The following is a 26362-nucleotide window of genomic DNA, read 5'->3' as shown; positions in this document are numbered from 1 at the left end:
AAAGTTAAAGTAAAGTATGAGTAAAACTGAATCACAGAAAGTGACAACTGTGTTTTTCCCCCTTCAGCAAACAGTGGAAAAATCCAGTTTAAGAAGGTAAAATATATTTTTACAGATTGTCTGTAATTTTCTGATTTTGGATCCTTAAAAGGTTTTTACAGTCGAAGTCGATATCTTTTAGATAAAATCATTTTCTTCAAGGAGCAAACAGGAAGCCCAAGAAAGGAACAACAATATAGTTGAGAAAATAAGTATTAAACATCTCAAAACTTTTTTCATTTAATATGTTTTTAATGTGGCTATTAACAGGAACGCCAAACAAATGTTGACAACAATGCAAGTAATCTTGCACTCATCCACAATAACCTCCTTGTCTGTTTACTGTCCAAAACTCCACTGCTGAAGAAAAAGCCATTCAATGAGTTAAAATCAAACCTGTGCAATTCAAGTGATTTTTTTTTTACATACTTATGTATTAATTTCTTTTGCTTTCTTTGTAGGTGTGGATTACTTGAATTGTTACTGATATCTGGTCTATATTTCATGTCACTAAGTTTTTTTTTCATAAAAATTTGAACATAAGGATTAAAACTATTTTATATGAATGAGGATTGCGTTCAAGTTACTGCAACTCATCTCTTGAAGAAAACAAGTATCCTTGGGATGAAAAAAAAAATATGAAGGATTCCATTCCTTTGGGAATATTTTTTGTTCATAATTTAACCCTTAGTAGAAACCTAGAAGAGATCTGAATGATTTTGACCCTGTAAAAGTGTCCAGAGGAGATGACAAGCTTCAAAAAGAGAGCAAAAGAAGAAGTTACAGGATGCCAGCTTTTTTCCCTGCATTTCAGGAGGCTGTCCCTAAATTGTTGAGCGCATAAGAGGCTCCCTGTGTGCGACCCTCTCAGCATTCAAGGCCAGAGTGTGAGGGGATTGGACTATTGTGAGCCTCTCTGTGTGTTGTCTACAGAGAGGGGGAGCGCGAAGGACGAGAAAAGAGAGCAGCAGTAGCTTTCAACTCAAGTTATTTGCTGAAGCTTGAATTCAGAGGTGCACTTTAAACTTATGAAAACATTTCTATCCACAGCTGCGTCCCAGCTCTCCAGAGCTACTATTATCTCTTCGACCCCACTGTCTTATCCACCGCGCACCCCCTCTGCTGACTGTCGGCCTGACCTGCTTCCCAGGGAACTCGACGGGGCAAGAAGAGGCTGCAGAGCATTCATCAAGTGGTGGAACAGTAAGAGGTAGCCAGAGCCACCATGGCCTTGTCCCAGGAGAGAAGTGCGTGTCTGGGGCTGGTGGTGCTCCTTTTGCTTGGTGCAGGCATGGAGAACGTTGTGGAGGGATGCAGTTGCCACCCATCACATCCACAGCAGCTCTTCTGCAGCGCCGAGATTGGTGAGTTAATTCGTAGTAAACTAAAGAAAGTTAAACTTTACCTTTGCTTACAATGATGTAGCGAATAAACAACATTCAAGATTAAATTTACAAAATAAAATAGCAATTCTTTTTAAAAGAGTTTGACTGTTTTGCTCATTGATCAACTTAGTCTGAAGTGTAACGGGTGCGAAGGCCAAATTCACAGAGAAAACAAATCTGGTAATAGATAATCAGCTTAGCTGAAGCATTTAGGCAATCTTTGTCAAATTTTACCTGCAATTATAATACAACCAGGATGATAGACTTTTACTTATAAGACTGTGTGAAAATAACTGAAAAGATAAGTGAAAAGAACTACATGGCGTCAAAATGGTCATTTTTCCATTTTATTTCTCTGAATCCCATAAAAACAACCCTTAAACTCAATCGTTAAAATAAACAAGCCAACTTTCTATTCATCTGTTTCTCTGCCCAGTCTCACCCCCACTTTTTTTCCCTTCTCTAAGCTTAAGCCAAAACTAACACTCTGCTTTGAATTTGAGTACTTGGCTCCAGAGAGTGGAAGGCTTGAGTATGTGCTTCTGTCAAAGGTTAAACTCCAACAGGGAGAAAAAAACAAGCAGATAAAGAAGAAAGAAATATCTCTTCCAGTCTTGATTTCTAATTTCTCTGCAATCCCCATCAGGTTTTGAGGGTGAACATTTTTTCCTGAATGAATTTAAAAAACTGCTATATTGAAATGGAAGCTGAGCATAATGTTATTGAGATGTGATGGAAGCATTTGAGAGGATTTGTTTTGTGACAGGATGTTGCACATCAGTTTTGCCCTTCATAACTGAGATGAAGGTCCACCAAGAACAATTATTCTGAATTGAAAGTGACGGCGTTTTCAGGCAGGCTTGCTACTGACAAAGAATCTAAAGAAGCAGAACTGATCCGATCTGCCGCCCTAAGGACAAGTTTCATCATCACCGATCCAAAACCCAAAACAACTACAAGACAATTAGACAGCTTTACAAAATAAGTTTAAATTAAAATAATTTTAAACTATGTATCATTCATCAAAAACTTACTTTGACCTTTCAAAGAAAACAATTAAGCTAGCTAAAATCCCTCAAACAAATAGTCTGGCAATAGCTATCCCATTCAGCAATCTGACTGTAACTATAATTACTGGTAAAGCATGCCTAAAGACCTTACAGCCTGTTTCTTTTAAATTCATTTTCCCTACAGCAAAATATTCAGTAAGCGTAAGCCTTTACAGTTAAAATAAATCACAAAGTATCACAAATAAGTATCACTTAGCTCCATACAATCTTACCTAATTACAAATTTTACTTAGTTTTGTTAGATGTACGAAACCAAACATGACATGTGATTTTAAGACAGATAAATTAATCTTAAAGCAAAACTATGATTTGTTGTTTTGCAATCACTTCGATGAAGTTCCTGCAGACATGATACACTGAACATTTTTCAAAGTTAAAATTCCTGTTTTGTTGAGTTTGAGGTGAAGAGGCCATTGGATAAGAGCATAGGGTTGTTAGCTTAGTCTGAAGATAAAACTGGAACAATATAGCATAAATAAGTAAAGGAGAAAAACAAACTGTGTTTATTCAAGTTAGAAATGCAAACTAACTATTTTGGCTATTTTGCTTTTGACTCTTGGATGTTATGTGTTATTTTTCAGCCTTTAATTCCCTCTTTTTTACATCTAGATTCCATCAGAGCAGAGAAACTGTTTCTTTTGTAATTAAAATTTGGACTTTTCATGCTTGTTGGTGACATACTTTATTAGTCTTAGTCAATTTATTCTGCACTCATTTTGTTAGAGCTTGTATCTGTGAATGATGTCACATCAGAGATGAGCATGTTCGCCTGAATTCAGATCAGGCTGCCACAAGTAATTTGGCAAACAATTTGTTTGCAATTGGATGTTGCAGCTCTCACTCTATGTAAGTCATACATGAGCACAGCTACTATACAACTAGTGACACTGCGACTGTGATATGACTTATCTCATGCTACGTTATGTTTGCGCCTCATTATAGGAGATGAGTAATCAAAGATTCCTTGTATTTTGAATCAATAGTTTGCAATAGATTCAAAATTCTGCTTTTCTATTTGCCGATGGCAGTTAGGTGTGCTGTAGCTCTAATGTTAAATTGCACTTCAAAAGAAACAAGTAGAAATTTTGTTTCAGGTGTTATAAGCATCTCTGTTTGTGGAAAACAATTTTTTGCACTTTAGTTTATTTAAATTGCACCCTTTTTTCATGTGCTTAAAAAAGTCTTTAAGACACCAAAGATGTTCTTTGGACATAAGCTGTTTTTTTTAATTTTCCAGTTAAATCTTTAACATAGGCATCTTTAGTAGTCTTTTGTTTAAGCCACTTAACAACCTATAAATTGCTTAAGCATGAAAGAGAATAAAACACAAAAATGCATCTTATTTGCAGACAACTTAACAAAGAAGAAACTCATAATCTCATCTCAGTGATGTTTTTCCTCATTGTAGTCAAATGTAAAAGGACAGGTCAGACTACTTTGTAAGAGATAAACAGATCAGATCTAAAAGTTATAAGGACAATGTCTTTAAAATTTTTGTAAACATCAAAAAGTATTCACCGCGGAAGCGACTGGTAATAAAAATCCCCAAAATCTGACCTTGGGATCCTTTGTTTGGCTGGCTGCTTAGGCTTGGATTTGTTTTAGTTCTTAATGTATGGATCAATCTCTGAATAAACAGTTAGACTCTTTTCAGGTAGGAAATAACTTTCTGGTATTATGAATAACAAAGTCCTAATACCCCTCGAGTATTTGGACCAAAATGTCTCACTTCCTGGTGTGTGTGGTCACACCCTCCAGGCTGTTTTCGAAGCACAGGCCTGTGGTGGCCTGAAGTTGACCTGACAGTGCTGTTGGAGTCGACAAGCTGTGTGAATAAAGCTGTACATCTGAGTAATATCCAAATGTGTGCACAAACCCTGGATGATTCCTTGGTCAATGTTTGTTTGACATTGTGTAGGTGCATGTGTGTGTTCACTGGATGGAGGCCAGTCCATGTGAACACAGCCTACTCCATCTCTCTCTTTCTTACCCTCTAACTCACCACCTCATTTCCATGTCTATAGGCACTGTCTGATGGTCTGCATACTAACAATATCAGTGTGAAAGCCCACTGACAGTCCAGCTTTGTGAGCATGACAAGGGTGCTGATTCATCTGGGAGGGGGAAGTTACTTACTACATCAGTTCTCATGGTACAAGTTTGCAATATTTCTTTTTAGTGATGTAGATGTGGAGCAGATGAACAGGCACTCAGACTTTGCAGGTGTGGCTGTTTTTCTAAGTGCATAAAACAGCTGTAGCAACTTGAGTGGGTAGCTAAGATCAGGCAGGTGAATGACGCTTTTATTGAATGACAAACGCTTGGAAAATCTCATTGAGAAGAATCATTTCAGCTGGAAACAAAAGATTTGGAATTCAGAAATGGTGTGTGGATGTTTTCCAGCAGGAGGGATGAGAAAAATAGACAATATCAATATTCAAGAAAAAGCTTAGAGCTTGGATGTAAATAAATATCCAAAAAAAACGCTTTACCCAAGTCACAAAACTAAATAGAAGGCAGTAAATGTAAACTTCTGAATTGTGGAAGTAACAAATAGAGGTTAATACATTTCTCTCTTGTTGCTTTAATATATAGTAAAGCGTTCCTGCACTTTGTATTTAAATATGAAGTTTCACCAAGCATGTTTTACCATATGTATAACCTATTGCATTCAGCAAAGCTTTTAGCTGAATGATTAATTACAACAACACAGGCAGTGTTACCTCCTGCCACCTTGACTGTTAATATTACATATTGGGATCAGCATGCAATAAGCAATTGTTTCTGATTATTCTCAGCTCAAAAAGGAGAAATGACGCCATCACTTATGGTAAAATATTACACTTTCTACATGCACTTTATTCACAAAACAATATATTTAAAGTGAAAAAAAGTCAAAACTGTTATAAATATTTTTATATTTAACACAGCACAAATCTGAGCAGTATCTGTTTTTTTTATTATTATATAAATGTTTTTTAAAAATTAATAATAAAAAAGATGCTATAATATAATCTTATAGTCTTCAGGGATCATATTTTCCATTTTTAATAATTCATTTTTATTGAACATTGAACAAAAATTTTAATGATACATTAAAAATATATACATGTTTGAAAAAAGTTTGACCTCTATTCAAAATTAGACAAAATAAAATTAAGCTTGCCAAAAACGGAAAAGCAGAATCAATGGTTCCAAAATGTGATTGTTCTTAATTTCAGTCATTTCTTTCTTACATTAATGTTAAAAAAACCCTGTTAAGAAAGTATTGTCTAAATGTGTTACCACAAATTGTGTGTACTTGATGATTTTAAGATTGAGCTCTAAATAAATGAAAGAAGTACATCAAAGTTCAAGAAAACATTAATCTGTGACATTTTCTGCAAAGGCAACATGTCTAAAGCAGCTGTATCTGGCTGGGCAATGCTATACGCTCAGATTAAACCCCAAGGCGTTTGTCCGCCTTTCTATCCGCCGGGGAGTTCGGCAAATAAACAAAAAGACTGAGCTTGGCCTGAGCTCATTTCACAGAACAGCCTGAGCTCCTCCTCCTCTTTCCAGCACAAAAAACCGTGGCGTAGTTATGTGATGACCCAAAAGGAAAACCAAGTGGGTGGTTTGGTAAGCCGTGTGTATGAGGTTCACTCCGCCTCTCCTGCTCTCTAATGCTTTAATGGTTTAACTTGACCCACTTCTGGCTCTTCTCTAGACTGTCATCTATAAGACTAAAGGCTTTTATTTTACAATGTGAGATTTTTACCTTTTTCTGGGAATTGCAAACTCATGTAAAGATATTTAACAACAGAAAATGTAGTGTTGTTGCTCAGAATAAATGTTAAGCTTTTTAGCACCAAAGTTTTTATTTTAAAATTTTCTGTCCTTGTCTAACTTTACTTTGTAGCTGGTTCTTGATATTTGAAAATTTGGTAAATAAATGAAAACCGTTGAACACTGCATCATAGCATTTTAAATTAAAGCCTAGGCCAAAAACCTATACAAATAAATATAAGACCAGGAATAGATCACAAACTTGCAGAAAGTCTAACTTTATACATTTATTTTATACAGAACAAGTCAGGAAGCATATTATTCTATTGTGCCAAGAAATGGTTTGTGTTACAGCTGCAGACACACAGCAGCATGCTAACATTAACATCTCCAGTATGGATTTGAAATATCTCCTTAGCCAGAAAAAAAAACTAAAGCTATTGCACTGCTGAGTCTTGGTGTTGTCATTAATCTGTGATTGGATCATTATTGGTGCTGGGAGGAGTTCACTCCAGACTCAGGTGCTGTTAGTTTGAATCAGACTATGATACAAACGCAAAGAGTTTGTTGGATGAGAAAACTTCATTTGTAGCAACGAAGACACAGATATTAAGGTTTCAATCTGCACTTTGCAGATTGAACATTAAATCTAATATGCATAATGTGTGCATACTGTATTAGTGTGTATGGAGTTAGCGAGGACATAGCGAGCAGAGAGCTACTTGTTATTCCATGAGGGTTTTGAATTTCCTCCCAGAGGAGAAGAGTGACACATCCTGTATCACTACTGCGAGGCTGCGACACTGTCAGTGTGGGGAGGAAGAGGAGTGACAAACAAAATGGGAGCCAAAGAGGTAGGAGAGGGGCACAGATCTGCCTATGTACCCACCAATCAACCCATACAAATAAATAAAGGAATCACCCATGATATTATCCTGTAGAGCACACCTATACTGATGTTCACATTTATTTTCTAGTTCAATTAATCTGAACCCTTCTTCCTGTTTGCGTTTTTTTTTCTCTCTCTCTTTTCCTAACAGTGATAAGGGCAAAGATCTCTGGAGAGAAGATTGTGTCGCCTAGCAACAGCTCCTCACCTTACATGAAGATGATCCAGTACGAAATCAAAATGATCAAGGTGAGTTCTTAGACGGCAGCATCAGCTGCTGATGGTGGCATCACTTTGTGTGAACACAGCTGTTTTACATGCATATGTCAGCAGGATTTATGTATTGTTTGTCTGTAAAGTAATAAAATACGAGTGATGCCACAAACAAAAGTAGTTTAGACTTTATAAATGTCTGATAGTACAGCATCACTTTATGTAACATCCCACCTTCTTGTGTCCTTCTTTCAGCTAAGTTGGAAAGTCCTTGTGATTGCATAAATATTTCACACTTTATCTCAAGGGCAGACATTTTCCAGCCTCCAGTGATGAGAATCTCTGAACTTTATCCTCAAAATTAAAAAGCAACTGGATTTAACACTTTTCATTCTTTGTCTCAACCCTTTGTCTCCAGTTTTTGCTCCACAAAAATGTTATTTTAAAGAGTCCTATAAAGTCATTTTCCACATTTTTGTAATTAAAGGCTCTATCATCTTTAGTCATCATCATGTAACAAAACTTCATAGATTGTCTGAATTTATAACCCTTTGGATAAAAGTTTTAGCTCAATTTATTTTCAAAAAACCCACACACAAAGTAATATTTTTTTCAGTAAATGTTAAAATTATTTGCAGTCATTAAATTGTTAAAAAATTAGTTTATCCCGATCCATTAAATAAATTATTAGACTTCGAGCAAATGACAAGATGTACTCACCAAGTAGAAAACAACAAAATATGACATTTTGAAAGGATTTCAACATCAGTGAATGTGGAAAAAAAAAAAATCTAATGAAGCTCCAGTAGTAGCGTATTCAAAGTAGGAATTTTCAATGAGTTAGAGGGACAAAAATGCTTAAAGATCTCAGATTGCAGTATTTGACAATATGTATATAAAAAATTCCCTTCTCACCCACTGCGGGTGGTTCTTATCCTATATATATATATATGTATATATAAAGAAAATTTTAATTTGCATCAAAACAGCGAAGGTTATCCAAAACTAAAATTCAACATGAAAAATGTCCAAAGACTAAAAAAGTGCAAACTGTTTTATATGAAACGGCAAATACAAAACTTTTGGCATAGGTTTTATAATGCACCTTGGTTATTACAAAATCTTTTTATGGATCAGCCAGAAAACTAAATGTATTGATTCTACATTCTGACACTGATGCTAATTAAATAGGAAAATAATTTACTTCAGTGTTTACTTTGTTTAATCCTTTCATCTTGCAACACCTTCTCACATGATAAATAACAAATCTAAGTATCAGAAAACTTTTTCTTCTCCTCCGTGTGTCCAGATGTTCAAAGGTTTTGACCGAGCCAAGGACATCCAGTATGTGTACACTCCTGTCTACTCTTCACTCTGTGGAGTCAAACTGGACTCCAATAACAAAGCAGGCTATCTGCTCTCAGGTATAGTCTGGCACCTGTACTCTATTGTAACACTTTCAGTGAAACATCTGTGTCAGTGAATCTGACACAGATGTTGTTAGTTTCCAGAGGAAACAGGAAGGAGAGCAAAAGTAGCACAACATTATCGATCCTGCCATTATCGATTTTCTTTTATGTCTGATCGGCCATTCCAATTTTCTTTCTTTTACATGGATATTGATTTGTGGATATTGATTTATTTAGTACTTAAAAGACTCTCTACAAGTACTAGAGTCTCAGGAGAAACTTAAAAAAAAAGTTTCAAAATAATTGTTGCCATGAATACTTTGTGCCTCCAAAATGTGATTTATACTATTCTGACTTTAAATATATATAAGTTTAGCTGAGTAGCTATTCTTTACTGACCCTTTCATAGCTGAAGAAGATCAAAACCTCTCTCCTGACATCTTCTCTTGTCTTACCTGTATTTTGAAAAGTAACTAAGAAAAATGTGCCTCTGTATCACATCATGTTAATGATTTTATCCAGTATTTCACCAATCAGACACAGTCAAGAGAAAATTAGTCACCGTTTAAATCACTTGATGACTGACTGGTGCCTGATTTTAGAACAGAACTATGACAAAACTGTAATACTTTTCTGTTAATTGTTGTTTACCTTAATTTCATCAAACTAAAAGAAAAGCAACAAAACTTTTCTGATTGCATTCCTAACAAAATCACGGCAGCCTAATTACTCAAAATAATGTCTAAAAGGTTTGACTAAAGGCTGTAATTAAAGTTATTGTTTACTGCTGTAACAATTTTATAAGAATCAGAAGACTGTCAAACTAATTGCTGATTACGGGATGTATCTAAACAGGAAGCATGTGGAGCGATGGACGGATTTCTATCGGCCAGTGTGACCTGGTGGAGTCGTGGGACAACTTATCGCTGTCACAAAAAAAGAACCTTAACTACAGATACCAGATGGGCTGTGAATGCAGAGTGAGTTTACTCCACCTATACTTTTAAAGTTTTGTTAAAAACACAAACTTCAGTTTATTTTATTTGCATTTTATGCAATAGACAAGCACAAAGTAGAGTATAATTGTGATATGTGTTTTTCAGAATATTTGGCAAACAGATTACCTCTGTAGTTTTATATCTTTGACTAAAATCCAGTGCAACCAAAGTCATTTAAATGGAGTCCAACTGTGTGTAATTTAATCTCAATGTACAGTACATGCGACTGTTCTTTGAAGGATTCAGAAGTTTGCTAGAGAAATTTGAACAAACAGCATATACGATATCCTGTTTAAAATTTCCCACAAGTCATGTAAGATCATGTTGTGCTGCCTACAAGATCTTTGCAAAACAAGAGTACAAAACACATGCTTTCGCAAATTTGTCTTAAATATTCTCCCAGTTACAAAACCCAAGGGAGACAAAACTGATCAGCACTATCAGTTCTATGAATAACATCTGAATCATTTTTCTCTCTCGTCAGATCAACACGTGCTACACGGTGCCTTGCGCATCTACAGGAGAGAACGAGTGCCTGTGGACGGACTGGCTGCTGGATAACAGTCTGAATGGGGAGCAGGCTCGGCAGTATGCCTGCATCCGACGATCGGACACAAGCTGTGGCTGGTACCGGGGTGGGCCTCCGCCTGAGAAGGACTTCTTGGACATGACCGACCCGTGATCTGTAACACCGACTTAAAAATCCCTTAGGGAAAATCCAACCCTGCTTTTGGCATATTTAGCACGCATTTGGCTTGCAAAGAAGCAACTAGAAAAAAAGTGGAAAATTTGCTGATTTTTCAAACCCGCTGGAGAAAAAGCTGCCATTAAGCTACCGGTGGCAAAGTTCAGGCAGTTGATCCAGCAACAGAAAAATAAATATTTAAAGTGCAGGGTCTTTGAGCATTTCTCTGACTCATTTTCATACATTCCTCTTCACATGTTGTTACAGAGTGAGAACAGCAGCAGAATATCCACAGCTAATATTTCACTTTTGAGTGAAGGTTTTTGCCTCATTGTAAATGCACTCCTTTTAAGCCCTACGATTATTTGTGTAATGTACAATAGGTGAAATAGCAATTTAAGTTCTGAATTTACAGAAGTGCTAAAGAAATGTTTAAGAACACTAAAATAATAGAATCCTTTCTTGTATCAACCTTGCAGAGTCTAATCACGTGTATCCTGACTGCAGCATCCTGATGTTGAATTTCTATCTGAAATGCTGACACAAATGAAAATACACTGAATATACTGTGCTTTGTAAAGGTTTTAGGCACTTAAGCTGCAACAAGGGTGCATAATATGCAATTGCAGAATAGTTTTAATTTATTGGTATAATTAAAAGTGATGTGAAGAAAGAAAAACAAAAATTGCAGGAGTTTTCTTAATCTTTGGGGTAAAGCCATTTTTTAAATAATTTTTTGTTTGCATTTTAGTTTACTTAGTTTAAGATGGTTCTGTGTAATGGATTTAATGCTGAAAATGTGGAATTATACATCATAAATAAGAACCTAAAGTGCCTAAAACCTTTTCATTCTGCAGTTTATGCAAAGAAAAGCATCCCAAGTTAACCAATTACTTGTGTTATTTGTTGTTGTGATACAGAAATTATATGACATTTTATCTCAAAATTTTGAAACTGTAAATATAGTAATTTTTGTTGAATTAACATTTTCATAACTAACCACATGTTTTCTTTTAGAGTAGTGCTTCTCATCCCGCTTAGTTTCCTTCGTGGACCTCTGTCTTTTTTTTGTTTTGTTTTTTTGTACCAAAAACCTAATCCAGCGCTTGGGCTACAGCACTGCCACCTGTAGAAGCTAAGCCTTTCCTCTTTAGAGGAAATGAGATAACAGGATAAGGTTTGGATTTTTAACTCCTTGAAACTGAAGGTGGGTTGCTCACCTATTTGTTTTAGAAATTTGCTGAATCATTTAAATGTTGTTCAATATAAAGACTTAACAGGGGTCTGACTTGACCCCTGTTTTGATACAGGATTGCTTCATATAAATCATACAGATTATAATGCATTAAGATTCGGCTTTGTAGCACATTCACGGTGCTGTGAACAAATAATTTCACCCTTGCTGATGAAATCTGCTTTTGCTCTTTTGTCACACCAGTTTTAGATCATCAAACAAATTTTAACATCAGACCAAAAAGAACCAAGTAGATATATAATGCAATTTTTAAATGATAATTTCATTTATTAGGGACAGAAGCTAGCCAAAAATTTCTACATCTGCCCTGTTATTCTACAAAATATTTTCTTAAAGGTCTTGGGTGTATCAAGGTGATTTTTAGCAACGTGAGGTGGCCCTTTGTGATTTTCTTTTTAATCAGTTCTATTTTTTTGGATGTCTTTTTTTGCCCTTTCATTATTGTACAACCAAGATTGATGATCTCAACTGAGGGAGATGTTCTACTGTCACCTCCTGGATCAGTTCTCATTGTGCTCTTGGACTTAATTTTAGCAAACCAGCCACTTCTGGGAAGATTTAACTCTATTCTAAGTATTTGTGGTTAATGGCTCCCAGAAGTGAAGAAATTGTTTTCTAATCCTTCCCAGGCTACTACAAGTCTGGAAAGTCTGTTTCTCATCTTTTTATTGGATTTCTTTTGACTGGGGTACACCGTGTTGCCTTTGGAGATTATTAGCCTTTTTCTTGTAGACAGCCACGTTCCATTTAGGAGATCTCTTGATTTTTACAGGTCTGGTTATGATCAGGCTTGAGTATGACTTGTAAAATTAAATTTTGACAGTTAAACATGGTTTAACACAGGAGTGGTTATTTTTTCCAGAAAAATTTGGACTGGATAGCTCTTTCTCTTAATACATGAAACAATTTAATAACTACTTTTTGCACTTAGCCAAAATTTGCTAAAATTTGTTTGTGAATCAGAAGCATTTAAGTTTGACAATATTTTTTACTGTCCTGTTGAACTTGGTGATTCATGTTGACATTTATCTCACGTCAGCACTGAAAAGTTTAAACCGAATGGAAAGTCAACATTTCAGATTTGAGACAGTAGTCTAAATATAAACTCATTTACAAACTCATTCAGCTATTTCAGTGTCACAAAGCACAAATTAATAATGCATAATACTATTGTATGATTTAATGAAGTGTTAAAACAGATTTCAGTTAGTTTTTTACTTAAATAATTGTTGGGTTTGTATTTAAGTCTTTGTTTCTGTCTACATAAAGTTTTCTATCTTCATGTACCAAAAAAAAATGTATATAAAATGTCTCAGTGGAACGATGTATCACTGCCTCTTTGTTGATTCCCTTTAGAAACAAAAATCTAACACAACAGGCCAGATGACTTTAAATAATACCGTTGAATTCAGGATGATTGGATCATATAACAACAAATGTTAATGAAGAAAGTTTGGTGGAGTTAAAATTAGTCTTTTAAGACATAAAAACATTGTCGTTAGTAATAATGTCAAGCCTGGCGGTGATAGTAAAATGCTGTGAAGATTTTTTAAAACTATTTGTACTTTTTAAAAAACTATTCCATAAATAAGGTGAGATAATAAAGAACAGGTATTACTTCACATTTTTAACTCCACTTCAACAGTGATTGTTGAAATTAAACATAAGTCAGTCCGTTCCAGATTTTTCCTACGTTTGTGTTTTTTGGTTTTTTTTAGTTAAAATTTTGTGGTGCTACTTTAGAAATATTTCTGAGAAATTCGCCTATTCTTTAAATACCTTAAATATCTCAATATCAGCAGACAGTGATGTAACACCTGTTCTGAACAGCCTTAAATTTTCAAATCCATATAAAACATGTCAAAGAATGACCACAAAAATTATATTGCTTCTGTGCTGATGTATGACAGTAAATGTGACTTTTTGTTACGCGCCACATTGATCACAGACTATAAATTGACATTGAGTAACTCTAAGGCAATAGTACAGTAGAAGTAAGAAATGCAGGTGGGAGTTAGCAGTCACTTAACCCAATATGAATTTTTGTTGAAAATTAGAAATAAATTAGCACAAAAATGTGAAGATCTGTTGATTTTGGGTGAATCTGAAAGGACTGATAAATGGACAGTCTGCCAGAGAAATGATTTAAACAACACATCAAAATTGGTTGTGGAAATAATGAAGAAAGCCTTAACTTGAAGCTTGATGCCAACAGATTAGTTTACTCAGGCAGATCTAACTGGATAGTAGCATATGTTTATTTACATTTTCTCCTCTTTTTAAAATTTATTGAAGTTGTTGTTGTTTATATTATCATTTTGCTGCAATAGTTAAACACACTCTTAAAAGATCTCAAATTTACCATTGTATGCACACAAAATCACTTTCTCTGAAATTGTCCATTGTTTGAGGTAATTTGAACCACATTGGTGGTTGTAAATGTTTTAGTGGAGACTCATAACTCACAATATGGAATAAACCAGAAAAAGCCTTTACCATGTCTCTGTAGTTGGGGTAGAACGTCTGATTAATGAGAGGAAACTTATCTGAACCCAACCTCTTCTGGTTGTTGATCAGCTGGGAAAACTGGAGAACAGAGAGAAAAACAATAAAGTTGAAAAGTGCTTCAAGCTAAACTTTGGTTCTTAACTCTTCACACTCATGCATTGTGGACCAATACAAATGCATTTAAAACTAAAAGTAAATGTTACTTTCACATCTCTGAAAACTCTTCTAAAAAAATATTGCATGTTTTCTGCAAAGTTCACTTACAGCCCAGGGTTTGTCACACAGGTTGTAAATGGAGTCCAGAGTGTTGACTGAAGGGACGCCTGCATACTGAAGACCAATGATCAAGTTTCTAAAGTCCTCATTTTGAGCCATGCTGAAGGCGTGTTGGCGCACCAAAACAAAATCAGGCCTGAATGACCTGGAGCAGGGACATAAAGACAGTTAAAACAGTAATAAACCTGTAATTATAATGCATGTCTATGTTTATATAGATATATATTTACTGTATATATATATAATTTCGTGTTTTGTTTTGCTTGTGTTTTTCTGTCTTCCCGCCTAATATGTGAGACTTCTGCTAACAATCACAAGTCTCCATGTTTGTTTTGACATCTATAATTATGGCCTTGCAGTTCAGTCTGAAGGTTATTTTGGTGTTAGGCCTCTAGCATGGGGTTGAGGCAGGACAGCAGGAAGCTGTGTAGCCCTCCCACACATTTCGTCCTGTTGGGTAACCTCATCACCAGAAGGTGAAACTCGGCTGTTGGCGACGTGTGTCACTGAGGTGGCCGACTGCAGCATTAGCAGTTACAGCAGACGAACTGCAGAGAAATCTGCTGAGGGAGCAAGGGATACATAATCCTTAACATGGTAAGTGGACTCTAAAGGTTGTTTAATTTCATGCATTTATATTTAAATGTATTTCTTCCTCATACATTTCTAACTGAGCAAGCCTCCCCGTACAAATTAAGTGTAAAAAACCACAGCAGTAGAGTCAGGAAAGCAAGATGTGACCAGCAGGTTACGATCAGTCACAATATTCACTGCAGTTCAGCTCAGGGAAAGGTTGACAAAGATGGGCAATGACTCCTGTTGCCCATCCTTGTTTCCCGGTGTGAGTGAGAAAGTGAGTGAATGTGGGCTAGAGCAGAGAAGCGGACAGAGGTGAGTAATGACTCTGACATTAAAGAAAATGGAGAGTGGTGTTATAATAAAACGGTAGAAAGGAACAACACTGCAAAAGTGTCAACACAACTGGGTGTTCGTGAAGAAAGAATTCAATTCCTAGAAGTCAACTGAGCTGATGAAGAGGAACAAGTCGTACTATCATTTTGGCTTCAGCTTTTCTTGGTTTCCCAATGGAAAATGACTCTGTTTTATTGCCATGAACAATAGGGGTGTTCTTCTTGAAAGTTTCAGACTTTTTCTTGCTGCAGTGAAAAATGTTTATTGCTTCTGCAAGAGGTCTGCTTCTTTTTTGCCATCCATAAAACTCCCCCCCCCAAAAAAACAATTTTTTTTTGCTATAGAAGTGTCTATCTCGAGTATTTTTTGTACTTTTTTACAAGTGGAATGAAACAAGTTTTTTGTGATGGCATGATGGCATATTGGAAACGATACCAACAAATTTAGTCAGTAAAAATGTCTTTTTAATAACTTTAAATTTGACTGTAGTTCAGAACATGCAATCAAGCATACTGTAACTTCCCCATGAAGACAAAAGGCACATTTGACTCCTATACTGCATATTTTTGTTATTAGCAAAACACACCTGTGCATATTGTAGTTAAAGTATTGCAGTCTTGGCTTTTTATAGACTTGCAAGCCAATGAACTTTGGGACAGTACGGTATAACATTCTCTGAAACAGGAATACTGAAAACTACTGAAAATAATAATCATTTATCTAAATGGTTGGACCTTTGAAACACGTCACAACACTTCTACTTTTCTAATTTCCTGTAGCAGCAAGCAGCTTTACAACAGGAACTGAAAAGAGTGAATGGCAGCTTGTAGAGATTATGCCTCAGTCAAAAAAAATTTGTTTACCATCAAGACACTTGTCTTTACTTTTACCACTCCTAGTGATATCGTCCTCATCTGCCAGTAGCTGTAATTTCCAGGGAATCTGGACTACTTTGCGTTAATAAAAAGCTCTGATGGGCACATCATTTATTCACTATTCACTTGTGACTCTTGTGAATTATTAGATGGATGTACTAGCCTTCATTTTAAGGCTTTTAGGTTTGTTGACAGCAGCAAATACTAAGCATGTCCTAACTTTACTCCCTGGACCAGAAAAAAATAAATCTAGAAATAAAAGTCTCTTTCAGGATCTTGTTCCGTCCAAAGTGATTGTCCGTTCAGTGCCAGTGAGTTGGTGTAATTTGACCTGGCTGAGCAGATGGAAGGTAACCATGCATGCACGTACCGAGAGATTAGCAAATGCTTCAAGTATACTGCTGGGACAAAACCAGCATGTGCCCAACTGCAGTCAAAGTACTCAAACTGTGAATGCCGCCTTCAATGACTGTCCCCTTTTTTCCAATAAACAAAACCATTCAAGTTCCAACTTTTGCTTTTAAACAATAGAAACAATGCATTTATTGATCAGGGTTTTTTTTAATAAAGAGATAAAGAAAGGATAGCAAGAGAAAATGATAAGAACAGACAGAGGAAAGTTGTGGATTGTATAGTGACATGTTCTAGGAAGTGATGGAGGTTACTAAGCAACTTGCAGTCTCTGAGCAGTTAGCAAATCACTGCTGAGACTTGAAATCGATGGACACAGTGCAATTACTGAGACAAATGCAGATAGTTAGGAACGCCGAGGTCTAAAAACCCAGCACTGAAGTTAGGAATGAAGGGCTAATGTTTGTGTTGTAACCTTAATGACTGTCTCCACTGAAAACCCGTGTTTGGGGGAGAATGAAGAAGTAGAAAAACTTCAGAGGTCTGGGAGGAATTTTACAAAGACATCCTAAACACATAACAGCACCGTCAGCATGACTTTGAGAATTAAATATGTAAACTAGATTTTTTTTTATAAATAAAAGCTTGCTTGGATCTCCATCTGTTACATTTGCTCCTGTTTCTTTCATTCCTTGCAGCAGTGTGTGTGGACCACCCCTTCATAAAGCAGAATGTCAAGACAGAGCTGCTGATTACCAGACTGAAGCTGCCGTCTTCATTTCCTGTTGCTTGTTTGTTGCTTTGCAGGGGCGTTAGATTCTTGGCTAAATGCTGCCAGTCCTTTGGCTGAGCACTTGTGTTGAGTCAGTGGGGGTTTGTGGTATGTGTGAGTGTGTGTTATTGTCTGGTTTACGGTAAGTTTTTTATGTTCGCAGGCACATCAACTGCGCCAGACTGTAGGTACTGCCTTTTGTCATTGCTTTCAGTAAACAAGTCACCTTATTACTTTCAAGCACATTCTTGGGGGTTTCTGTTTCACAGAAAAGAGAAGCCTGTGGATCATCAGTTATTACCACAGAAACGTAACAGAACATTGTTTATCAATGGTTAAATATTGATGTAAAATTTAAAAATAAATGGGAAATAAAGGTTTCTCTGGATGACGAGATACCTTTTAGAACATGTCTCAGCATGAGGTTTGGTTTGTTTTTATTATGTTTTGAACAATTCTAATAAGAATTCTAATGGTGTACTTTGTTATAGGAAGAAAATTAGACAAAACTGAATCTTTTTGGATCCAACAAACATTTTTTCTTCTAAAGGTCTATCTCATAAAAAGCCTAATAAAATACACTGTCAATAGTCAATAGTGTAAACGGGTTTTTGCAAAATACTTTTCCAGGGCACTGCAGCAGACGTCATAGCGTTTAAATCTTGTTTTTTTAATTTTTTAATTTTAGGAATTGTGTGCAAAGGCTTGATTAGGGCAGTTTGGTTTTAAAATATTTTATGTGGTCAGAGTTGGAGATTTTATTAGCAATTAACCAACTGCTTGGTTAGTTATTATGTGCACAAGTGTGTAGATGAGGCATGTGGAGCGGACCTGACGACCTTGGTGCCGCCCCTGATGACCTGCATGTCCACATTGCAGGTTCCATTTGAATGAGCAACAAGATTGACCTCCGAGAACTCAGCCTGTAGGGACAGAGAGGGAATACAGTTTAAATTTTACATTATGGTGTTAAAAACAATGCTGCTTTATATGAAAAAGTCATTTCCTCATTATTTCTGTGACTTAACATAAATAAAGATACTTTGAAAACACAGGAATAAGAAAATTACTTCAATTTGCTTTCAGGTTTAAGATGGAGGTTTTTGTGTTATAAGCTCTGATTATATTAAATCTACCCCAGAATAATTATGGCTACTTTTATTACTGTCTGAACTGAAGGGTTTGCTTTGAAATCAAATCAATGAATTGTTTATTTTTCATTTTCACTAACTTCTAGTGCATTCCAATGCACAGGGGTGAGTAAAACACCCAACCACTGTTCATGCACCGCTTATTTGTTTCCATACTCTTGACTTCACGTCATTGCAGACATAGACCATGCTGCTGCTCTCGTAAATAATACAAGTTGCTACTCTTTGGTGTGGTTCAAGACACGGCAAGGATTTCTCTGTGACTCATAGCCAGCGACTTCTGTCTCGTCTGGTGCATATTTCATTTCTGTGGTGAGGCTTGAGGTTTCACATTAAGCTCTATTAGGTGTGAAACAGTTTAATGTGAAACCCCTGACAATAGACATTTGACATTTAAGCAACCAAAATGTGTTGCAAAATGGTTTGCTGGTTAGTTGGCGAAACCAATATGAAACCAAAATGTTTTATAGGGGAGACTTGAGACAGATACCCTGAGCAAAAGTGTAACTAGAGGATAAAAATATTTTTCAGTGGTTTTTATTGGACGTCTGGGTAGTTTTTAAGTCACAGATTTAAACGTAGCTACATTTGATAAATTATCGCTGCAGTAAGAGGATGGAGGACTGAAGCTCCCAAATTTTCTCCCTAATTTTCAGTACTATCATGCGGCTCAGATGAGGTTCTTGGCACAGATGTGTGATTTGCAGGCTCCTCCCTCATGGCTCAAAATTGAAACAACAGAGATAAAAGAAGAGATGCCAATATATTTGCTTTATAAGTGGGATAATAAAACTATCAACAATCTAACTGATAACCCTTTAATAATTCAGTCAATCCAAATTTGGTATAAACTTCATGAACTGTTTAAGCTAGAAGGCTCTCTCTCTCCTAAAACCCCGTTATGGGGAAATGGACTGCTACCAACAATTTTTCAGTCTGGTAACTTTAGATCCTGGCAGGAAAAAGGAATTTTGTAGCAGCGTTTGGAGCACTGCTACAAAAAGGAAGTATTTATGTCACTACAGCAGTTAAAAGAAAAGTTTAAATTGTCAAATAAAGATTTCCTTGGCTTTCTCCAACTTTGCGACTTCATAAGAACTAATCAGAAAGGAAGTTGGAAGTTACCGTCCATGTCTCCCATTGAGGAAATGTGTCATGCCAGTCAGCCATTATGTAAAATCATCTCACGGGTGTATACAGCACTCATGTCAACTTTAACTATTAATGGTATGGATAGTTCCAGAATCAAATGGGAAAAGGATTTGTACAATAAAGTACAAAGTACAATAAAATGTTTTACATCAGTTATATGTTACCCCATAAAAATTACATAAATATAACTCCAATACATCTGCTCTTTGTTTTAGACGCGGCATGGAGGAAGGAACGTTCCTCCATGCTACCTGGACTTGCTCTAAATTGCAGGGCTTTTGGAAGGGAGTTTGCGAAACGTTATCAGACATACATGGCATCACAATTCCAATAGAACTGAAAATTTGTTTATTGGGGAACTTTACAAACTCCAATCTAAAGACAAATTATGATAAGAAACTTACAGAAGTCCTTTTGGCAATTGCTAAGAAATGTATTGCAATAAAATGGAAATCAGATGTCCCCCTTCCAATTAAAATATGGCTTTGTGACCCTAGAAAAAATAACCTATTGGATGCAGAATAGAAGTAAGACTTTTTATAAAATATGGCAGCCATTTTTAAGGTATTTGCAAAATCTACCAGCACATTGGATTGATTGATCTTCCTTTAATCGAGCTGGACTCGACAGGATTTATGAGCGAATCTGATACCATCTGTCTCTCAACCTATTTCTAATTCATATACATTTTTATTTCATCCTTACTGATTACCCTCCTCCCCCATCCTACCCACCCCCATCCAGTCCTTCTTGTCATTTGGTTGCTGTTATATTATTGTAAATGTATTTTACTTAAAGTATGTCTCATTGTTTGAATTGTGCTTTATTGTGAACCAATTTTTTCCTGTCAGTTATTACTTGCGATGTTATCACTAAAAAATCCAAAATAAAGTATTCTAAAATAAAACAAAACATGGCTACATTTTGAAAGAGTGGCAGATCTACCTAGTTGGAATATTTGTAGAATCAGAAGAAATGAACTCTAAGTGATCTGACTTTTGCATATAATTTGTCTTTGTGTTTATATGTTTATAAATATCTTTGTATTGCTACAAATCTGACACTAAGATATGGGGGAAAAATGTCAAAGACAAAATAAGCAAACCAGGTGGAGAGCTGCTAATGCTGAAGTTCTCCAGGTGAGGCTGAAGGACAGAGCAGCTTCACTCAACAGAAACTTTGCAAAATTAGCAGCAAACACCATCATATCATTTTTCTTATCAGAGATGATCTTAGCAAAATTACTCTTCACCATACCAATGTTATTGAGAGGGACAAAAAATAATAAAATAACTTATTTTGATGTTTCTTGAATGTCAGACCTCGAATGTAGGAACAACCTCAAACTTGAAAAAAAAGGATTTCTAAACATTGCTTGATGGTTTATGATCTGTCCCCGTCTGTCTCAAACTTGATATAATAAGAAATGTATAACTGAAATAATTTGTAGGTAATTATTTTAAAGAATAATTGGTGTAGAAATTGACAATAGTACCACAATAAAGACTGTTTGCCTCAAATAGTTGGCACTGAAATCAGTGTAAGGTTTTAGCTCTGAAATGTTGTGGAAAGGAGCTTTGCACAGTCTAAGTGTAAACTGTTTCAACATAATGTGGCAGGTGCCAAATTATGTAAGATCCTCAAACTTCAAAACTAATAGTAAATAAATTTCTTTCTATAGATCAATGAAACCCTTCAAATTCAACCTTTACGGACCTGAAATAACTGTAGATATTTCCATGTATGATGCTGAACATGCTGTCAGCTTCCTTTTATCTCTGTCATGATCCCCTTTAACCTTTTCATTAATTATTCTGATGCATCATAGCTACAAAAATCAATATGATACCTGCTCCACTTTGATGTCGTATTCCCCAAGGATCTTCTTTCCTCTGAACACTTTTGCCCTGAACAAAAAAGAGAGTGAGTGAGAGAAAAGGGTTTAGAATGCCATTTTCAAACTTCACAGTTGTATATGCTGCCCTCTACTGGAGCACAGCATCTTGTAGATCAAATTACTCAAAGCAGGTGCCTGAACATCTAGCAGCTTTCTAGATTACAACTGTGGGCCTTCTACTTTTATTAACTGAGAACCAATAGCTAATAAATTTCTCTCACAGTCTAAATAATGCATGTTCACCGGTTTCTTGATGTTCTCTGTGCTGTCATTTGATTAAGAGTGACATGGACCCGAGTAAACACACAACAGTAGACAGATGGAGAGATGAATGGAAGAGATAGACTGACAGCGAGGGGACATAAACGACCTCAGCCAAAATAACCCAAAATACCCGGGACGTCTCATTATGCAAGGATCACAGATGGTTTTTCACTGACTCCATCATCTAATCAGACACTGATGCTAAATAAAGAACATCTGAACTATTGGCCAGAAAGAGCATTATATTTTCATCATGTCAGTGATAACGTTAGTGTTCAAGAATTTTATTACTTCCTCTACAGTGTTTGTGATGCCATTTTACAGATTTGTAATTTAACTTTGTCCTTTAAAAATAACAGCTGATTGCCTGTTTTTTTTTTTTTTTTTTTCTCAGATCTTGAATCCGCTTTTTAATTGCAAGCCTTTCTTTCTGTGAAGTCAGTGAGAAATCTGTTTTATACCCACATTGGACATTTTGTCATGTAGCGAAGAGGCATCTGGTTCAAATTTTATGGTTCATCAGAATCAGACCATCTGTGAGGGAACCATTCAGTCTCTGGCTCTAACCTCCAGTAATCGACAATTTTAAGTAAAATGGGTGACTTTAGATTGGAAATGAATCAGCTTAAGTGTATCCAGAATACACAGTGTGAATTGTTGCCCTAATGACACCAAGTCACTCATGTCTACAGCAGCATCAAATAGCATCTTTACAACTGAAATACATTTTTAATCTACAATGTTAATTCAACAATATCTGTTTATTCCAAACATTTATTGAAAACAACCTCTTTCATTAGTCCCAAAGTAATGAATAGTCACATTTAATGTGCGATCACTCTCTGTGGGTCACATGTCAGTCCAACACAGAGCTGCATAATTATAGTGTCCTGTTGAAAAACAGCTAATGTGTCCTGTTTATTCCCCTCCATCACTTTCCAGCAGTTATTTGGAGCATAACATGTCAAAAAACACCAGATATGAGTCTGAATCATAAGAGAGTTTATGAGAGAGAAATTTCACAGGTCAAAGGTGTGATTTATTTAAAGTTGCAACTGACAGATGTGTGTGTCATCCTGGAAAACAAAGGATTGCCAAGTATTTTACAAAATGGTTTCATGCCTGATTTTCAGAAGATTTTTTTCTGCACGATAACAAAACCCCATACATCGAAACAGTTCAGAGATAACTTCAAAGTGCCTAAGGAAAGTGCGTAAGGATGTTGATGGACGAGGTGGCTGGTGCGATTTAATTCATTTTGTTAAAGCTACAGCACAGATCTTGTTTCCCCCTCATTCAGTCTATTGGAATAACAACATCAATAACAGATCATCTGACCAAAACATTTGAGCAGCTCTCACACAGTTTTTCATCTTCCCATGTATGCTGGCATATCTAATAATAGTCTTAACATAAATATCTGAACCAAATGTTATGAATCATCAAGTTCTGTCATGTACAAGAAATGTGTGTTAAAGTGAACCTGAAAGGTACAGTGGGCTTTCATCAGTACAAACACAGTGTCAGCATTTCTTAGTATGAGATTAATCACCATTACTAATGAATGACCGCCACAAGCTTTAAGTAGCATGTTTGTAATTTCCATTGCTATGCTGCATGTGTTTAAAACAAACATTTTGGACTCTCCATGTTTAGCCACCACACCACAATTTGACATGGCCAAATTTGAAATGTCAAATCGGGCATGACCAATTTGACATGTCCGACTGGCTAAGCTGGAGAAAAACACACATCTCAGACATTGTCAGATTGGTAAATTAAATGTGTTGCTATAGATCTTTATGTAGTTTAAGCCAAACATCTTTAAAGTCCACAGAAACACAAGGCTGCAGCAGTGTGATGGCAATATTAGCTCCTTTATCATACGAATGTTATGCTTCATTTCAACTCTTTTTGAACACATCTTTCTATAATTATGTTTTCTTTTTTCTTAGCTCTGATTAACACAGTAATCTCGCCTGATGACTGCTGGAACTAGGGCATCCTTCGCGACCCTGCAAGGATAAACATGCTAGATAATGGATGGATAATAAAACTAATCCTGTAAAAAAAAGAAACACAGAGAAGGGTTACTCTATAGTGAATTCCTTGCAGAAATGCAACAGGTGTTCATTTTTATGTAAAAGTCCCTCAGTGCCAATTTCATATGTAGACATCTGCAAAGCTGAATGATGATGTTTTTGAGGGATCTTGTGGTGATTAAATGAAGCTATAAATTCTCCATGTGTACATTTTATATGGTAATTGCAACCATATAATCCATTCATCTCCCATTTCACCCGTTTATTTCGGTAATTTATTTCCGTAATTGTTTCCTTGTCATCATTCTTATCACACCTAGCTTCTGCAGCTATAAATATGGTCAAAGATTGTTCTGCCTCTAATCAACAGTCTTGTCAAGCTGGTAGCACACCTAACTTTTGCTTAAAACGTTTGGCCTGAATACCAAATTTAGAGGTCAGCTGAAAAAAAACATCCAAAATATCTGAACTGAACATAAAGTTTGCAACAGACCTCTGCTAAGTGTCATCAGATACAATTCCTTTCTGACTCTCAAGCAATGTATCCAGTAACACGACCAGATTTGCATCGTCTTTTTTAATAATCCAACAATCACTCTGTGATGAATATTACACAAGCCTTACAACTGACTCTATAATCCGATAAAGATGCAATAACAAGATACATACTGACGTTGTAAACAACAAATCGACCCTGGCAGGTAATCTTTGCAGTTTCCTCTAATTTGTGGCAGGAACAAGTGTCTTAAACCCAATGCAGTTAAGTGGAGTTTTATTAACAAAAAGCTCCATGCAGACATACGCCCACATGTTGCCTTGTTTGAGTATAGTATACTCAATAATATTGAGTATACTATACTCAAACAAGGTGATTTCAACTTTATTGAAATCACCATGAACGCTGAAGAAAATATCATATTCCAACCTTATCAGCTGGCACGTATACAAGTTGCTTTTTGTTTTTTTTTTAACTGCTGGTCACACAATCATAACATTACATTTTCTTATTTCTACAAGACATACTGGTGCTAAAATCTTCATCTTAGTCAATGTTCATTTGTACAACTACTTTCCTAAATCAGCCAAACTTCATACAGGAAAGTCTCAGGAAACAAGAACCTCTTCATGAAGCTGATTTACTTCGGCAATTTATTTAAAGCAGCGCCACTAATATAGATTCAGTCAAGACTCATCTATGGAATATTTTTGAGTTCAAAAGATAATAAATTAGCTATGGCAGTCTTATTTATCAAAATGTACATGTGAATTGGAGTCAAAAGAATAGAAATCAGTGTAAAAATACAAAAAAAAGACACATTTGAATGTGTAAAAATTATTCATGAGGTTAGCAGCACAAGCAGACATCCTGAAATAGATATCTGATGAAAGGAGTGGGGTACAGTAAAGGCAGATTAATTTAATAATGACTATAACATAGTTTGTTCTTATGTATTTGGCAACGTTTAGTTTTATTATGAAAATTATGCATAAATTCCATAAAAGGATAGAAAAGACACGGAGTAAAACTGAGCAAATAATGCAAATAATGAGAAAAGAAAAGTCCTTATAATGTTAGAAAAGACACTCTGAGACTGAAAATGAGCCATCAAAATTAATGAGTCAGATTGGCATTTGAGTGCAGATGATGTTTGAGGGCTGATATCTCTCTCTCTCTTTTTGCAAGATAAGTTTTACATTTGCACAATAAACAAGACCTTTTAAAGCTGATCAGAAAAAATGTTGAGAGACTACAAATAATTTGAGGACAGGGACATATTTTTTTCCTTGTAAGTGGCAGTCTAAATCTCGGCGACATCGAGTTGTAGATAACAGGATAATTACATGCATAATTCCCTTCTAAGGTGGTGAGCTATGGTGCAATAAAAACAGCATGAGTAAAATATCTTTCACTCTGCACAGAGAGCTCAGCAGGCTAATTTCTTTCAGTGGTCACTTGATGGAATCACAATTTTGCTATCGATCAGACGAGTCAATGACTCTCAGGAAGCCTGTAGATATTAAGCTTTTTCAATCAATTCAGCAAAATGTGTGAGAAAAGAGAGATGAGAACATAATAAAAAAGGGAGGAAAAGCTGACATCTTTATTTCAGGTCCAAGATAATGTGTAGTAATTATGCTGTCCAATTTGGCAGCAGTGCAGGAATCAAACATTAGTAAAATATGGCACAAGCAATGATTCACTTGGTTCCAGTACTTCCTGTGTCCTTTTTTTATTCAATTATTACATTGAATAAAAATGTAATAACTGATTCTTCTTTCTGATTTTTTTTAATCAGAAACCTTTACCTCTAAAATTTTATTTTAAAATGTAATTAATTCCCAAAGCAATATCATCCTACAGCTTTGAAGAACAAAGAATTTTACATCATCTAATGAGTTTTGGTGACAAGAAGAGTCACCATAGTAAGGATAGAAAAATGTTTCTGCTCC

The 26362-nt window shown here is 35.8% G+C and overlaps 2 protein-coding genes across 2 annotated transcripts in view; one reads left to right on the top strand and one right to left on the bottom strand.

Annotated features, from left to right (window-relative positions):
* syn2b (synapsin IIb) overlaps positions 1–26362 on the bottom strand; it is an 80937-nt gene that overhangs the window by 15254 nt on the left and 39321 nt on the right. Inside the window, exons 2-5 of the mRNA XM_028002325.1 lie at positions 21558–21615; positions 18237–18328; positions 14484–14640; positions 14208–14297 (exon numbers count right to left, since the gene is read on the bottom strand). Coding sequence (XP_027858126.1) covers positions 14208–14297; positions 14484–14640; positions 18237–18328; positions 21558–21615 — 397 coding nt within the window. The remainder of the gene's footprint in view (positions 1–14207; positions 14298–14483; positions 14641–18236; positions 18329–21557; positions 21616–26362) is intronic.
* LOC114135229 (metalloproteinase inhibitor 4) lies at positions 6–13394 on the top strand. Its single transcript, XM_028002326.1, has 5 exons — positions 6–1403; positions 7303–7400; positions 8674–8788; positions 9629–9753; positions 10256–13394. Exons 1-5 carry the CDS (start codon positions 1265–1267, stop codon positions 10451–10453), a joined length of 675 nt encoding a protein of 224 aa, XP_027858127.1. The 5' UTR covers positions 6–1264; the 3' UTR covers positions 10454–13394.

Source organism: Xiphophorus couchianus, chromosome 20 (assembly GCF_001444195.1).
Source record: "Xiphophorus couchianus chromosome 20, X_couchianus-1.0, whole genome shotgun sequence".
Taxonomy (NCBI): Eukaryota; Metazoa; Chordata; class Actinopteri; order Cyprinodontiformes; family Poeciliidae; genus Xiphophorus; species Xiphophorus couchianus.
The sequence above is the reverse complement of the archived record's forward strand: the minus strand, read 5'-3'. Positions and strand labels throughout refer to the sequence as shown.

Bases quoted from the DNA above. Each gene is read 5' to 3' on its own strand.
- LOC114135229 (XM_028002326.1), top strand. From the start codon at position 1,265: ATGGCCTTGTCCCAGGAGAGAAGTGCGTGTCTGGGGCTGGTGGTGCTC. The intron at 8,789-9,628 runs GTATAGTCTGGC...GTATCTAAACAG, and splicing joins AGCAGGCTATCTGCTCTCAG to GAAGCATGTGGAGCGATGGA. The intron at 9,754-10,255 runs GTGAGTTTACTC...CTCTCTCGTCAG, and splicing joins AGATGGGCTGTGAATGCAGA to ATCAACACGTGCTACACGGT.